At 34.6% G+C, this 17,968-nt stretch overlaps 1 protein-coding gene across 21 annotated transcripts in view; it reads left to right on the forward strand.

Annotated features, from left to right (window-relative positions):
- Window positions 1-17,968, forward strand: part of ADGRL3 (adhesion G protein-coupled receptor L3) — an 827,333-nt gene that overhangs the window by 282,587 nt on the left and 526,778 nt on the right. For all 21 annotated transcript variants that reach the window (XM_032334435.1, XM_032334436.1, XM_032334415.1 and 18 more), the window contains one exon: window positions 14,560-14,796. In XM_032334435.1, the coding sequence (XP_032190326.1) occupies window positions 14,742-14,796 (55 nt within the window). In that variant the 5' untranslated portion in view covers window positions 14,560-14,741. The remainder of the gene's footprint in view (window positions 1-14,559; window positions 14,797-17,968) is intronic.

Genomic DNA, 17,968 nt, shown 5'->3' on the forward strand with positions numbered 1-17,968 from the left:
AAAATGTTTGTATGAAAGAGATGAATGGAAATGACTAGTTGCGATAACTAAGCCACAGTGAAACTCTGATACAGTCATCTAGCTCATAATGAGATTTAACTCCCCCCTACATTCCTCTTGGTTTTGGAAAATCTTCAAACAAAGTGTAAGTAGATGTGTATTTTTCCTTATCTGTCTGAATGAATTGGAACAGAATGAATTTGACATTACTACCTCATTTTTTTATAGCGTCTCTATTCTAGACTTTATTTTTAAAGTCAGTTTCTTTGTAAAGGGCATTGTTTTTAGAGAAATGGTGGGAAGAAATGAGATGTTTTCTAGTTCAGGCCCTTGAATTCATTAATGTGGCTTGATATGATTCAGGTCATCAGATTTGATGTTTAAAGTTCATTGTTCTGGGCACCTAAGTGGCTCAGTCTTAAGTATCTGCCTTCGGCTTAGGTCATGATCCCAGGGTCCTGGGATTCAGCCCCGCATCCAGCTCCCTGCTTGGTTGGAAGCCTGCTTCTCTCTCTCTCTCACTCCCCTGCTTGTGTTCCCTCTTTTGCTGTGTCTCTTTCTGTCAAATGAATAAAAAATAATATTAAAAAATAATAAATAATAAAGTTCATTATTCTCAGCTATGGATATAACTTTTTAACCAATCTCAACTGTAGTGCTATTTGCACTGATGACATGTTTTAGGTTGTTACAGGAGAAAATGTGATTTTGTTAGTTTAAATCAAACCCTGGAACTTTAATTATAACACAGATTTACACTAGATAGAGTATATTAGCATGGTTTCAATCTTGCACTCAGGTGATTTCTGTTATAAAATTGCCAAAAAGAGAACAACATAAGACAATACTAATCTAGCTCAATCATAAAGCCTCTGTAGATAATAAAAATCCAACAAATATTAGAAACATTTAAGATTAACTTGATTGTTCATTCGTTGATTTGATTTTTTATTTTTAAGATTTATTATTTATTTCAGAGGTGGGGTGGGTCAAAGTGAGACAGAAAGGGAATCCCAAGCTGACTCCCCACTGAGCATGAAGCCCAATGTGGGTCTAGATCCCAGGACACTGAGATCATGACCTGAGCCAAAATCAAGAGTCAGAAGCTTAACCAACAGCCCATGTGCCCCTGTTGATTTGATTCTGGACATTAAAATAAGTATGACAAAGTCACAAACAACTTGAAGATACGTCTGGTGTTTTGTTGATGGTGGTGTTCCCCCCCACACCCCCCGTAACACTCAGTTCCCTTTTTGGGAAACATTTAATTAAATGCGTTTAATAGTCATGCTGACTGGAATGAGACTGATAGTTTTTGAAATCTTCAACATTTTATTTGGGAGATATCTTTTTATTTATTTATTTTTCCCTGATTATTTTCAGCTTTCTGTATAATTTAAGAAGCACTTGCTTGGTACCTAAGAACCTCCTGGATCATCATTTCTGGGTTAGTCACCTAATAGAGCTGTGGTCTCAACCCCTCACTCTTCCAAAAAAAAGCATGAATGAAGTGGTCATTGGTATCTATTCAAATGTACCAAAGACATACGTGGTGCTAGGTAGGAATTATTTAGCAGTGAAGATAATGAAGGGTTTCTGTTGCTTGCGTGATTCTCTCAATCTGAAGTCTGAATAGCTCTCCATCTCATGAATGAGATGAGTAAAATGAATGAGTTGAATGAAATTAAACACTAATCTTGCATAACTAAAAGCACTTTACATTTACATACAGGCTTGTGTTAGCACAGGAATCTATAGCAAAAATACCATAGTCTAACAAAGGACAGAAGTTTATTTCTCACAGTTCTGGAGAGTGGAAGCCCGAGATCAGGGTCCCAGCAAGGTGTGATAGCTCACCTTCTGGGTTATTGACAGCTGGGTTCTCTCTGTAACCTTACATCATGAAGGGGCCTGGAAACCACTCTGGGGTTTCTTTTATAAAGGTACTAATTCCATTCCTAAGGTTTCCATTCTTGTGATCTAATTATTTACCAGAGTCTCCCCCTACAAATACTGTCGCATTTGGCATTAGTATTGAACGTGTGAACTCTGGGGGACACCAACACGGGGCTCAGAGTAGATCTGCTGTGGAATCCGTGATGAGTAGACATGACGAGATGTGGCAGGATCACATGAATGAAGCACAAGCCATAGGTCTAGACTGTTTAGATGTAAATCTGGGCTTGTTCATTTTTAGCTATATGACCTCAGCCAGCTCTTTAACTTATTGGTCCCTGAGTTTCCTCATTGGTTAAGTAGGTATGATAAGGGCCCCTTCTTTAGAGTTTCTATAGGAATGACAATAATGTTTATATTTAAAATCCGTGAAATGAGTTAATATGTGGAGAGCTCTTAGGACAGTGCCTAATGTATAAGGGTTCAGTATGTGTTTATTGTTAATAGCAGGACTGTTTGCCTGCTGCATTGTAGGTTTTGGAATAGATTCCCATGCTCCTGTTAGAAATGGAATTATTTACCTTCAAGTAGATATTTTTTATATTCTGAATGTTTTAAGTATAGTTTGTGTGCCCTTCCTGGTTTCAGCTTCTCTTGGAAACATAAAAATCAATCCTTGATTCTAATCATAAATGACATATTGTAAAGGAATTGTTGATTTTTTGAATATTCTTTTAAATAATAGCCATGTACATTCAGCCTTTCTTTTTCATTCAGTCATATTTTAACAGCTAATATTGATAATAAAAAGTTGAGATTTTTATGAGTATAGATGACTTTTTAATAACATGGGCTTCAACTACCCTGGGTCCACTTAAGCATGGATTTTTTTCTCCAATAAATACAGTGTAATACCGTAAATATATTTTCTCTTCCTTATGATTTTCTTAATATTTTCTTTTTTCTAGCTTTATTCTAAGAGTATACAGTATATGATACATATAGCATGCAAAAATATGTTAACTATTTATGTTATTGGTAAGGATACTAGTAGTAAAGTTTTGAGGGATCCACAGTTATATCTGGATTTCTGATTGCGCAGAATCATTGCCCCCAACCCCTGCTTTGTGCAAGGGTCAATTGTAATTTTATTCTTGAAAAGTGAAGTAAAGGATCTATTTTACAAATGAGATACATGGAAAGAGTATAAGATCTACTTTACAATTGATCTCACTTAAAGCAGTTGTTTTCCAAACTGGTTGCTTTAATGTCATTATTTTTACTTACCTTATTTTCAGACTTATTTTATTTCCAATGGCACACATCAGTGGAAACAAATATTCTCTTATTCGGAGTCTGTTGGAAACAGACTTCAATCAAATTCTTTGTAGGATCTCAGGGAAGAGGTTAACTCAAGGACACCTCTCAAGAAAATGATTCTGTGTAAAACATCAATCTGTTTCATGGTTAAATGATATGCTGCCCTAAAGCCAAAAATAGCCATGTTCATTAAATCCAAATTTGTTCCTAAACATTAATAGACACTTATTAGATTATAACATTATCTGAAAGACAATTACATGGGACTTTTACTCTAGAGAACTTTCTTATTAAAATTACCTTCCTAGATTACTTGTTTTCTAACATAGCATCAAACTATGTTTGAAATATAATTATAAGGCGATAGGTGTTTTACTTCAGTGAGAAAAGTCATTTGCTAGTCTTTGAGTTTTGAAATTTAGCATTTCCTTGCTTGAAAAGTGTAGTAAAAGCAAGTAACATTAAAAAAAAAAAAATTGAATACAAGCAAGTCTTTCTGTGCTCTGACCTCTTTGAAACTCGTGGAGGAGATAGGGAAGAAATGAGGAAGGACTGGCTTGACTAAAAGTAGTAGGAAAATGCAGTTTTGTTTCTAAACTACAATCCCTGCTTCCAGTTGTATTAACTTTTTTCCTGTATCTTCTCTGCTTTCTCTGTTTTTTCCTTCTGTTTCCCATCCTGATTTATTTTCCCCCCTGCCTCAAAAAACACGTAACTCTGGTATTTCTACAACTTGAAAAATTCTTGTCTTAACTTTCTTCAAATAATATATATTTTAAATCACAATTCTTGACTTGTAGGTCACTGCAAACTCCCACCATACTAACTGGCAAATACTGTCATTGACACCATTAGCCTAAGGTATTTTTTCATTCCCCTCCATTTTCTTCTATATACCCCTACCCATTTAATGTAAAAGCAGTGTTTCTAGTGTACCTTTTCATCCTACCACTTTCCTGCTTAAGCACTCACAAACTTGTATCAAATGTTCTGTACTACTCCCAAATGTAATATCATTTACCATTTATAACCCTGCTTTTGCGTTTAAAACCTTTTATTAAATGAAAGATTTTTTCCCACTTATTGAATGTTGACTCTTTCCAAGAATCTTTATAGATTACATATACATATATACATATATGTAAGCATATATGTATATAAAATAAAATTTCCTTTATTTAAGCCTTGTAACCACCTGGCGGAATATGGATTAATTTCAGATGAGAATATTAGGGTATAGAAGTTTGAGGTAATCTGCCTGTGGCCATACAGCTCATAGTTTGAAGAGGGAAGACTTAGCACTTTTTCTCACTCCAAAGTTGATGTTGTACCTTCTATTCTTTTTGCGTCTTATGGCTCTGACTTAGGTAGTATTTAATACTTGAAGACAAGAGCTTAGATTTTTTTTTTTTTAATACAGTAGTAAAGGATTAAGAAAAATACAGCCACGTCCAGTTCTAAATCAAGCCATGTACATACGGAGTGTGCGTGAAGCTTCTTCCAGGTTGCATTTGACCTCAGTGGTATAAAATATACATCTATAAAGATAAATAATACAGTTATAGTTTGTTATTTGGTAGTAATGCATTGCCAAATGTATGAGAGTACCATTGTATCTAAAAGCTTAGCGATTCTCTGGAATCAGCATTTGATCTCAAATAGCATGATAGCCACTAAGCAGTCCTAGGCAAGTTTGAAAAGTGGAGACTGCATTATCTTTGTGTGGTATCATCTTAGGTACTATCTAAATAGTAGTTCATTAATTTAATGATTCATGTAATATCTCTATTTCAGTTAATACCTCTATTAACTCAACCTCTTTATTTCAATCCAGAGATCATTAACACAAATTAAATTCAGAACAAAATGTTCGAGTGTTTAGGAGCAATCTAGAGGATTATAAAAATTTTGGGAACATATTCACTATAAATATTTACTGATTCTAGGGGCGCCTGGGTGGCTCAGTGGGTTAAAGCCTCTGCCTTCAGCTCAGGTCATGTTCCCAGGGTCTTGAGATCGAGCCCCACATCGGGCTCTCTGCTCAGCCGGGAGCCTGCTTCCCCCATCTGTCTGCCTGCCTCTCTACCTACTTGTGATCTCTCTCTCTGTCAAATAAATAAATAAAATTTTAAAAATTAAAAAAAAATATTTACTGATTCTTTTTTTAAAGATTGTATTTATTTGAGAGAGAATGAACAAGCAAGAGGGAGTGGGAGAGAGAGAGAAACGGAGTCTCCACTGAGCAGGGAACCCGATGTAGGACTTGATCCCAGGACCCTGTGGTCACAACCTGAGCTGAAGGCAGACACTTAACGACTGAGCCACCCAGGTGCCCCTTTAAATTTTTTTTTTTAAGTTTTTTTGAAATTTGTTTGAGTGTGGGAGAGAGAGAAAGAGCAGGAGGAGGGTCAGAGGGAGAGGGAGATAAGCAGACTGCCTGCTAAGTGGAAAGCCCAACTCAGGGTTGGATCCTCGGACCCTGAGTTCATGACCTGAGCCTAAATTAAAAGTAAGACGCTTAACTGACTGAGCCACGAAAGTACCTCAGTTTTTTTTAAGTTTATACTTAAATTCCAGTTAGTTTACAGTGTTACATTAGTTTCAGGTGTACAGTATAGTTAACGTAACACTTCTATCTGTCACCCAGTGCTCATCACAACCAGTGTGTTCCTTAACCCCATATCCTATTTAACCCAACCCCCATCCCACTTCCTGGTTAAGTACTTTTTTATTAGTAATATTGTAGTAAAATAGCTTTTGAGTTCATAAATAAAGACAGAAAAGATCCTTAACTTTATAGCAGTGCTTTTGCTTTCTGATTCAAAATGTTAAGACAAAGTGTTTAATTTAAAAAAAAAAAAAACAAAACTAATATGGGGGTGCCTGGGTGGCTCACCGGGGAGCCTGTTTCCCCTCCTCTCTCTCTGCCTGCCTCTCTGCTCTTGTGATCTCTGTCAATTAAATAAAATCTTTAAAAGTACGTAAATAAATAAATAAATAACAATATGATCAATAGGACCAAAGCTAATAGTATACTCACATGTACCCTCTTGGTTTGAAGATAGTAGACAATCCTTTCAGTAAACACCAAGAAAACTTTAAAGGAACCACAATACGTAGAGGCTTCGGAAACTGTCAATTATACCTGACATTTTTAAAAAAATTATGTATTATACTCAGACTAGACTCCTATAAAATTCTTTCTGCATCTACCCAGTGATGATCACACCAAATATTTCAATAGATTATAGGATTGTGATGCGGGAAGCCGTCTTATAGTCTGCTGTCTCATCTTGCTGCCCTGCTTCTTCTTCTTAGGAGTTAACTGTTTCACAGAGTTTTCATCCATATCAGAAAGAGTCTTCCATGTAGAACTGCTTTTGCAAAGGCACTTTTGAGAGAAAAGGTCATCTGTCATTTCATAGAACATACACAATGAAGCATTGCTGTATATCTGCTTATGATTATGCAATACAAGTAAATCATTGAAATCTTAAAATTTCAAATTTGAATAATGAGTGTTAAAGCCTCTCATCTAAGCATCTATGCATGACTAAATATTTTAGGTGAGATATAATTTCCAGTCTTATTAAATTAATATTTATCAGAAACACCTGGCTCTTTTTGGTTACAATGGATGGCTCTTTTTTTTATTAACATATAATGTATTATTAGTTTCAGGGGTACGGGTCTGCAATTCATCGGACTCACAAAATTCACAACACTCACCGCAGCACATGCCCTCCGCAGTGTCCATTTCCCGCCACCCCGTCACTCCCATCCCGCTGCATTCCAGCAACCCTCAGTTTGTTTCCAGAGATTGAGTCTCTAATGGTTTTATCTCCCTCTCTGGTTTCATCTTGTTTCATTTATTCCTCTCTTCCCCTATGATCCTCTGCCTTATTTCTTAAATTCCACCTATCAGTGAGGTCATATGATAATTGTCTTTCTCTGATTGACTTATTTCGCTTAGCATTATACCCTCTAGTTCCATCCACGTTATTGCAAATGGCAAGATTTCATTTTTTCAAAAGATTTTATTTATTTATTTGACAGCGAGTGACATAGCAGAGAGGGAACACAAGCAGCGCGAGTGGGAGAGGGAGAAGCATGCTTCTCTCTGAACAGGAAGCCCAGTGCAGGGTTGGATCCCAGGATCCTGGCTGGCATCATGACCCAAGCCAAAGGCAGACACTTAACGACTGAGCCACTCAAGTGCCCCAAGATTACAATTTTTGATGGCTGAGTAATATTCCATTGTATATTTATAACATCTTCTTTATCCATTCATCTGTCGAGGGACATCTAGGCTCTTTTCATAATTTGGCTATTATGGACATTGCTGCTGTAAACTTTGGGGTGCATGTGCCCCTTCTGATCACTACATTTGTATCTTTAGGGAAAATACCTGGTAGTGCAATTGCTGGGTCATAGGCGGCTCTGGTTTCAACTTCTTGAGGAACATGCACACTGTTTTTCAGAGTGGCTGCATCAGCTTGCATCCCCACCAGCTGTGTAGGAGGATCCCCCGTTTTCTGCAACAGTGGATGGCTCTTATTTATAAACATAGTGAGCTATGTGCATGTAAATCAGATTACGCAGATGCTCTGTGACAGATAGTTAGTTGTTAAGGTAGTGACAGATGATAAAATAGCTAGATTAATCTTCTTTATATTACTTTTCATAAGTTTCCATATGTGATTTTATATCAATAAAAAGATAATTTCTGGAGAATGATCATGATAAATATGTGATTTGTTAATGAATATAATTTCAAATAATTCAAATGTCCAAATCCATGTACTAACTGTGGAAGAATTCAGATAACACTCCAGTGATATTTATAAACATTTTAATATAAGGTTATTTTGTTCTTTTTATTTTTTTGCCTTGATTTAATAGCTATGATTTCCCTATATGGAATGAAGGGAGAAAATGATGTTAAGTAGGAAACTCCTGTATTATAATTAGGAGTGGGGTTGTAGGAGCATAAACCAATTAATTATTAAATAGCATCTGGTATGTGCCAAACACATACAAAAATTAACCTCTCAGAGTCCTATATGACAGAAAGAATTGAATAGGCAAAATAAAACATAGATTAATTGAAATTTATAAAGTTCATATGGAGTAAAGTTTGTAGTTAACAAAATTTGCGATAAGTGAACATATATTACTTGGGAAAAAGTACAAATATTACAAAAAGGATTTTGTATCTTTTTTTTTTTTTTAAGATTTTATTTATTTGAGAGAGAGAGAAAGAAAGCGAGCATGAAAGGGGTGAGGGGCAGAGGGAGAAGCCGGCTCCTTGATGAGCAGAGGGCCCAATGTGGGACTTGATCCTGGGACTCCAGGATCATGACCTGAGCCGAAGGCAGTTGCTTAACCAACTGAGCCACCCAGGTGCCCAGGACTTAGTATCTTGTCTAGATTATTATGAGGGGAAAAGATATAATAATAAAATGCCATTTTCCTTGGAAATAGATTGAGAGTAAATTATTTTACAGAAATGTGACTAAGAGTAGCTCAACTGAAAGTAGTAATTCCAAGATGAATAGGATTCAGATTGTAATACTAATATCTATTCGGAGTATAGAAAGGAAGCAAATATACAATAAAAGTGAAATCTTTTAAATATGATTTAAAATGGGTATATCAAAAACTTAAACTGGAAATACAAATTATGACACTAAAATTTAAGGTGAGAGTTTCCCCAAAATAAAATCAGTGTTTTAAGTTTTGTTTTTTTTTTTAAGATTTTATTTATTTATTTGTGAGAGAGAGAAAAAGAGAGTGAGCACATACAAGGGGAGCAGCAGGCACAGGGAGTGGGAGAAGCAGGCTCTCCGCTGAGCCAAGAGCCCCAAATGGGGCTCAATATGGAGCTTGATGTGGGGCTTGATCCCAGGACCTGGGATCATTGACTGAGCCAAAGGCAGTTGCTTAACCAACCACAACCACCCAGGTACCCCTAAATTTAATAGAACTTTTGTTTCAGCAATAACAAAAGTTCAAATATTTTCACAGTATAATGTATTAGATGTGAGTGCAGGTTGGTCTAAATCTAACAAATAAGGGATTTTCTGTGTAATTTATGAGAAAACACTTTAGTTATGTAAAATACTTGTAGAATATCTTTCCATGTTGTGTTTTTTTTTTTAACTTCTAGTGAGTGAATCTTCAGTCAAATCACACACTTTCATAATTATAATCTTAAATATTAATAATGTAAATTAGGATACTTTAATCAACCTCACTTTTTAAATTTGAATATTTGAAGAGCAACGAAGTTTGGTAGTTTTGTTTGAGGACGTCTAAACCTGAGTACCTAATCAAGGACTACACTAGAATATATTCCTCCAAGTTTAACAGGATAACAGGCAAAACTTTCACCATATTGTGGTAATGTTTGATAAAAATTAGAAATGCCATCTTTCAAGAATGATTTTTAAAACATTAGTGTGTTGATTTATTATTGGAAATTAGTTTCATGAGTCATACATTTGAAACATGAGAAACACTGAAAATTCTTCTTTACGAAACCTCACATTATTTTAGTGTGCATTGTTTAGCTATAGCATTCTCGAGGAGAATGCACATACCTAGACCTGGGCTTGGATAAGTCTCTGTGTTAGGCTACGCTGACCATAGGTGCAGCCACCATCTGTCACCATACAATGCTACACCATACAAGCACACTATTCCAGTACCCTTGACTATATTCCCTGTACTGTACCTTTTATCCCTGTGACTTAACTCATTTCATCACTGAAGGCCTGTATCTCCCACTCCCTTTTGCCCATTGTGTCCATTACCAACCTACTTCCCTCCCTTGTGGCAATCATCAGTTTGTGTCAGGTGTAATTTTAAATCCCTTGCATTTAGCAAGGAAAATCTGACAGCTTTTAGTTTTCTGTTCCTAGAGCATCTCATGTAACACATACCACATTTTGCACAGCACTGTAATTATTGGTGAATATATCTTTTAGCATTTATATTTTACTGCAAGGGTTTTTTTTTTTTTAAAGATGTTTTTATTTAATTTGACAGACAGAGATCACAAGTAGGCAAAGAGGCAGGCAGAGAGAGAGAGAGAGAGAGAGAGAGAGAAGGAAGCAGGCTCTCTGCAGAGCAGACAGCCCGATGCGGGGCTCGATCCCAGGACCCTGAGATCATGACCTGAGCCGAAGGCAGAGGCTTTAACCCACTGAGCCACCCAAGGGTTTTAATAGAGCTGTTACATTTTAGAATTCTAGTCACTCTCCTCCTTGATCTCATAGTGTGAGCACAGTATGTAGTTCATAGAGACAGTGAAAGAAATTTTATTGGAGATGGAAATTTATTTTGAAGTTGACTTGTTAAATGCTTTATGCCATTAGGAAATCTTTTTATGAGTATTTTTCTTGTTGATGTGACTTCATCAGTCTCTAATGCTTTCTCTTGGTTTTTCTTTTCTATGTGTTTTTGAACTCTGTTTCAGAAATGTCTTCAGTGGAAATCCCTTTTATGTAAAACTGATTGTTTTGGTGGTTAGTAACATATAAATTAGAAAAAAAAATCCCAGAAAGTTTTCTTTTTTTTTTTAATGTTAGTATTCAAACATTAGTGGTTTATCTTTCCATGTATTATGAGCAATCTTGTCTTTGAAATTATCCATTAAAATTTATGTAGTTTAATTATTGCAATTTTCTTAAATGTGTTCCCAAATTAACACATTATTTTGGGACTGTGGATGAATGGTAGCCAGACATGGTGGTGCTGGAATGTAAGAACATGTTACCATCTTTAAACAATAGCTGCTATTCTTTTCATTTCCTTTCCCCAGCTCTGTTTACACAATAATCAGGAAAACAAATTCCTATGCCCAACTTCAGTGTGAAAATGGTTTTATCTCGTATTGTGGTATCTTAAATCATTATTATGAATAATATGCAGTTTCTTCTCCTTTCGTTTTTCTTACCCTTTCTATAAAGTAGCTTTCTCTCACTGTCTTATCACTGTGAAAATACATATCATATGAAATAAACTATTCTGGATTTCACTAAAACCGGACTTCATGATAGCAATACTCACATTTCATTATGGAAACAACGTTCTCTCTTCCTCCAAAGGATACAATGTTATAATGAGCCTGGTTTCCTTTTAAACATGTCTTCTCTTTTCTCTTTGTCCCTCTCCTCCTACCTAATATATCCGTGTGGCTCCATGTCCTCCGCTCCTCAAAATCTAGTAACATTTTTAAGAAACACCTAAGTATTATTTCGAAAACTTGCTACATTGTCCCCTTCTTTTGCACAATTAATACCCCTGATTATCGTCTTATATTTTCTTAATTATGTCTACTATAGAAAGAGCAAAGAACATTGGTTTAGAATCAGACATTTGGTTTGAAATTCTTGCTGCATAACATTTCTGATTTTCCTCCTCAGTAAACATGAGATGATATTATCTGCTTTAAAGATTTGTATGGAGAATTAAATCAGATGATTGTATAATATATAGAACACTGCTCGGCATATGATAGGTACTCAAGTTATGTTTATTCTTCTCTTTATCTTGTGACTTCATTTCCTATGTTCTTTTTTTTCCACTCCAGTGTGAGTTGTGAAAAAATTGTTCTACATCATCTGCATTCTCAATATCTACTATGGTTAATCTTTAGTATATATTTTTTAGGTAACAAATAAATAATTCACCTATTAGCTGCCCAGAATTATTTCCAGTGGCAAAGTAGTTCTGTATATATTTATGTATTTTTATGTACATGTTTGTGTGTGTCTATGTGCATACACACATCTAATGCTTATTTTTGACACTCATGTTCAATGGGCATAGACGTAGGAAAAGACACCATATCTGAATGTTGAGAGAGTATGGAGGCATTGTTTACTGGATGATGTATCAATCTTTTTAGTATCCTTTTTAAAATGTCCTTTTTAAATTAGCACTTTTTTTCAAAAGTTATTTCTTGGAAAGAGATACAAACTTATGGCAAAGAAGTTCTGAATAATTTCTTATAAGTCAGAGTGTGCATAAGAAAAAAGTGAGATGAAACTATTTCACATGATTCCTTTCCACATAGTTTCTCTTTTATCTCAACCACTTTTTTTCCCTCATCAATACTTTTCCTGTTTGTAAAAGTAAAATATTATGAGATTATCTATTATAAACTTCATTTTCTTACAGTGTGCCTGTGAGATTAAAACTTTTTTCAATCTGTTGTATTCAGATATAGTGTTCTTGGAGCTGGTTTATACAATAGTGACTCAAAAATATTTTTAAGCTAAATTATTGAATGATCTTGCTTCTTACACATACATGTTAAAAGAATCAATAGGGTAAAATAAAAAACTAATGAGATGTATAATACTTGTTAAGATATAATAACACTTAATGTGCTAGACACCCTTCAGGGAAGTGCACATTTTTATGGATTTTATAGAATTCAAGATTCCAAATTTTAACTCACTTAATGTCATATAGACACATCAAGTAATATTGCTCCCTCCACTAACGGAGGGAACTGAGGCACTGAGTGCTTAAATGAGTCGCCCAAGGTCACAGTACTGTAGAGCTAGTAATTGATACTGGGAGGTCTTTCTCCAGAATCTGTGTTTTTAATTAGCATGCAGTAAATAACAATGCCAGAAATTCACATAAATCTATGTAATTTTGCCTTATAACTAAGGCACATATTTCAGAAATTTTTGGCATTTTTTTTTTGTCAGAATGAGGCTTACTAATGGACTTTAAAGTAAACTATCACTATTTTGTATAACCCTTTCCAGAAATTTTTAAAATTTATACTCAAAATATGAAATTGTTTTTAATATGTGTCGATCACCAGGAGAGAGAAAGGGACAGGGACAGAGAGGGAATGGGAAAAGGAAAGGAGAATAGCCCAGTTTGAACTGATTGATCTGCTTTAACGGTGCTGACTAGAAAAGACATCCTCAAAATTTGGTCATACTCCTTCAGTAGTTTTGCTTCTTAAGATAAATTTGTGCAATCTTCAAGAGAAGGCAGCCATATATGTTGGATTCAGGAAAGTACGTTTCTTTCTTTTTTTTGTTTTTGTTTTTTTTAATTATTTCCATTAACATATAATGTATTATTTGCCCCAAGTGTACAGGTTTGTGAATCATCAGTCTTACGCACTTCACAGCACTCACCATAGCACATACCCTCCCCAAGCTCCATAACCCCACCCCCCTCTCCACACTCCCCCTCCCCCCAGCAACCCTCAGTTTGTTTTGTGGGATTAAGAGTCTCTTATGGTTTGTCTCTCTCCCGATCCCATCTTGTTTCGTTTTTTCCTTCCCTAACCCCCAAACCCTCTACTCTGCCTCTCAAATTCCTCATACCACGGAGACTGTATATTTGTCTTTCTCTGGTGGACTTAGTTTGCTCAGCATAATACCCTCTAGTTCCATCCACATTGTTGCAAATTTCAAAATTTCATTTCTTTTGATGGCTGCATAGTATTCCATTGTGTGTGTGTGTGTGTGTGTGTGTGTGTGTATCACCTCCTCTTTATCCATTCATCTGTTGATGGACATCTAGGTTCAGGAAAGTAAGTTTCTTAAGGCTATATTTTTTAATGTCTTATATGTATTTTTAAAATTTGAGCAACATTCCTCATCTTAAATTGTAACGTCTTGGAGAATAGTTTGCATGTTTTATTCAGTTCTTGTGTTCCTAGCCCTATTTCACTAGGCACTCAAGAAACCCCTTTTGAATGAATTGGCTATGTTTGAGCATAATTAATTAACATAAATCTAGGATCTTCATAGATTAACTTAAAAGGATTCTTTGAAAAGTAATATAGTTAAAACATAGAATAATTTCTGAATTGAATATTGGGGGTTGGAATGAAAGTAAGACTCGTACAATTTAAATTTTTTTTGTTTTAAACTTAGAATAATGGTAATGAATGAATTTTTTATTTTTAGTGCTCTAATGTTAGTTAAAATTGTATTTGTGAGAAGTGTGTATACAAAGGAAGGCCTAACTCTATTTATACAGATTTACAAATTATACAAATCAATTACTAATTTATTATTATTTAAATTGATATAGCATATTTATATTAATTTTTTCAGTGAGACTGAATTATTTGTTTCATTCCGTTTGTGGGTTGAGAAATAAACTCTATGTGGTACATGCATAAATATTGTCCTTTAGGTTACTTAATCATTTTTCTGTATGATGCCTGTGTAAATTAATATGAACAAGGGAGGAAGGTTATACAGATGTTCTAGTCAGCAAATAAATTGTCATTGTCAAGGAATTCAGATGAGAAAACTTGTATTTGATAACCCATTCTTTTTTCCTTGTTTGCAGGATTCAAATTTGGGATATTGGTGTTTGTTTTTGAGAAATTTTTTTGTGGGATTTTTTTTTTTTTTTTTTTTTTTTTTTAATCATCGGTCTTGGAATACAGAAGAGGAACCAGAAAGACACTTATTTCATTTCACGTTGGGAACACTCACTTTTGAGGCACTCTCACTCCCCGGTCCACAATCATGTGGCCATCACAGCTACTAGTCTTCATGGTGCTTGCTGCACCAGTCGTTCAAGGTAAGACCTTTAATTAGATTTTTGTGTGAAGCTTTATGTTGTCACTATTTGCACTAGGTCCTTTCTTCTAAATCTGCTCAGTGCTTTAGCAGCTTTTGCCTATGATATATTCATAGAAGTAAGTTAAATTTAAAAGACCATAATATGTACCATCAGCTGCAGTAAATACAACCTTGAGTTTGATTTCTGAAAGTAGATTTTGAAATGTATACATAGCCAATTCTTTGTTATTTTTAAGAGCTTTCAGTATTGGCTACTCTTTTCCATCTTTAATACACAGAATACAAAGTAAACTGCTCCTTTAAATAAGAATCTTTTTCATATATATACTTTTTAGTGCAAAAAAATAAAAGGCCAAAGTGATATGAACGTATGCTGAAAGGTAATTTTACTGAAACATGCTAATCAACTCATAAAAAAAACATATACTTTGTTCATCTAGACATTTCAGTATTGATAACACAAATATGATAGTTAAATGCTATATCTTTGCAAATTTTATAAAAAATAATTATTTATAAATAAGATAAATTATGTACAACTTAGTATAATATTCACTGAATCTTTCTAACAACTGGCAAAGTCTACATTTATATTTCTTACTGACAATTTAAAGTTTTCTACTAATCATCATTGGTTTTGCACTTAGATGAAAATGGTATAATATAGTCACTACCTCATACATTAATGGTAATGATGCCAAAGAAAGGGACACAGCTCTCTTTGGCACTGCTTTGGAGGTCTCAGAATATTAGGATGTAGCAAGTACCTGAGACCAGATTTTAGGCTCTTTAGCTTACTTTTGGTTTTTTAATTGACTACAAAAATCTACTGTAGTTTATCACTGATACAATTCCGAATTTGGCCCATACTCTTATTTCAATGTGAATTACATTTTGCTGTCATTATAAAAACTGGATAAAATAGCTTCTGTGTCTTTTGATGTTTTCTTCTAATATTTTCCTGATTTAACATATTTTTTTCTAAGTATTCACAATATAAGGTACTTCTTTTTTAAAGAAATCAAAGTAAAACAATTCAACCATCCAGTTTTAAATGATGTAAATTTGTAAACAAAAACAAAAACAAAAACAAAAACAAAACCATTCAGAGTGTTTCCTTAATTCATATAGTGATGGACCACTTTCTTCCATGTACTTGAGTATATATAACATTTTGTGGTAAGAGACAATAAAAAAAAATTATGTCCCTTTAAACAAGTGTTTTTCTAATTATCTGTATATCTAAAGTTTATTCTAATTAGGTTTTGATGTTATAAAGATGCCTCACTCATAAGGTTATTTTGAGGATTAAATAAATAGCATACGTTGAGAATCTAGCACAGTGCATGACGAAGAGTCAGTGTTTGAACAAGCTAATTTCCTTCATTGTACTTTCTGTTTCTCTAGTTTATTTTTGTTCTAATAAATTATAACAACCAGAAATTAGCTAATCATGAGAGCTGTTTCATTTGTTTTTGATAATCAGAAACCCCCCTACACACACACACACACACACACACACACACGTATCCTCTCTCTCCAAGGAATTCTGAGAAGCATTTAAAAACTCCTCATAGAACAACTAGAAATTTGGCCTGGCACAAAAAATATTTTGGGCTAAAGTAATCTTTTCTGTTGTCTTTGAGCTCCTTTACCTTATCTTGACTTTGAACCATATTATGCTACACAATATAGCAGCTTTCTATTTATAAACATTTTGTTACCTTGAATAGAAATTTTAAAACTTCGCACCAAAAAATTACAAGTCCATTTTGTCTGCCTTCTATAGAAGGCCTTCTCAACTGCCTTTGTGATACCGCTTTGGACTTAATAAATAGAGGGCTTCATATGAACAGCCTTTGGGGACTCAGCCTGCTCTTAACTAAAGGAATGTATGTACATCTGATCAGTGCTGATCTTAGAGGATAGACTTTTTTTTTTAGAGTCCCTAATAATTCTGTCATAAAGGAATACCACATAACTTAAAACTTTATAGACAACTGAGTTAAAATGATGTCTCTGTTACAGAAGGACATGCTCTTTCCAAAACACATCCCTGGTAGCATCTCCTTGCCTTCTGTTGTTGAGATGTCCCTCTTTATTTGCACCCCTAACCATAGAGAATTAACTTACCTGGGAATGACTTGAATTGCTCTTTTCTCCAGAGCAAATAATAATGATGACCACTGATTTTTGTGGCCATAAACTTCAGATGTATTGATATAATTAATCCTTACAATGTTCTCATGGCTTTAATATTATTTACTATTACTATTGTTATCACTTTTTATTATAAAAACACTGTGATAATGAGTGGTAAAGGAACTTGACTGAAATAACACAGAGACCCAGAGGAGATTTAAATGAAGGACCTGGCTTCTTGAGCTCTGGTTTTACTGCCCATAGATAAGCAATGATTTTCAAAGCCATTCTTCCTTGCAGAGAATCCCATTTCAACGTTTCTGGCTGTTTGGGAGAACGTGAAACAGAAATGCAGATCACCTGCTTTTCTCCTGTATTCTGAGCACAGACAGATGAGGTTTTGATGTCTTACAGACTTGAGATAAAATTTCGACTCTGCCACCTAATAGTTCTGTAACCATGTTACTTGGTAAACTAGTTAACAGATATCCATTATCACCCAGTGTGAGCCAGAAAACTGTGCTAACTGCTCAAGTTATGGTAGTAAACAAAAGATTCTAATTCATCTCTCAAGGAGCTAACAGTAACTTAAAATTTTGTAAGCCTACTTTTTATCTGCAAGAATGAACAATTATTCCATGTAGAGTTATTTGAAGAAGTAGATAGAATAATATCTATGTATAAATTCTAACATAGTGTTTGGCATTTTGTAAATCTTCCTTATATTTTATTTGCCCACCCCTAGTTACCTGGAAATGGGAGCTAATCCTCTGAGCATTAGATATTGAAAGTGGCTACTTCCCTGGATTCTTACTGTGAGATGTGAAATAAATTTTTTTCTACTTGAACCTCAGTATTTAAGTTTTTTCCCAGTAAATTCTTGACACTAGTTTCTGTTCAAAATTATTATCAAGCCAGTTTGTATGAAGGCTTAGTGCATAATTCTTTATATATAATAAGAATTATAACTGTCGGTGATGCAAGTATAGTTGACAGTGGTAATAGTATATAGCTGGTAATATAATTGT

The sequence above is a fragment of the Mustela erminea genome, chromosome 2, assembly GCF_009829155.1.
Source record: "Mustela erminea isolate mMusErm1 chromosome 2, mMusErm1.Pri, whole genome shotgun sequence".
Classification (NCBI taxonomy): Eukaryota; Metazoa; Chordata; class Mammalia; order Carnivora; family Mustelidae; genus Mustela; species Mustela erminea.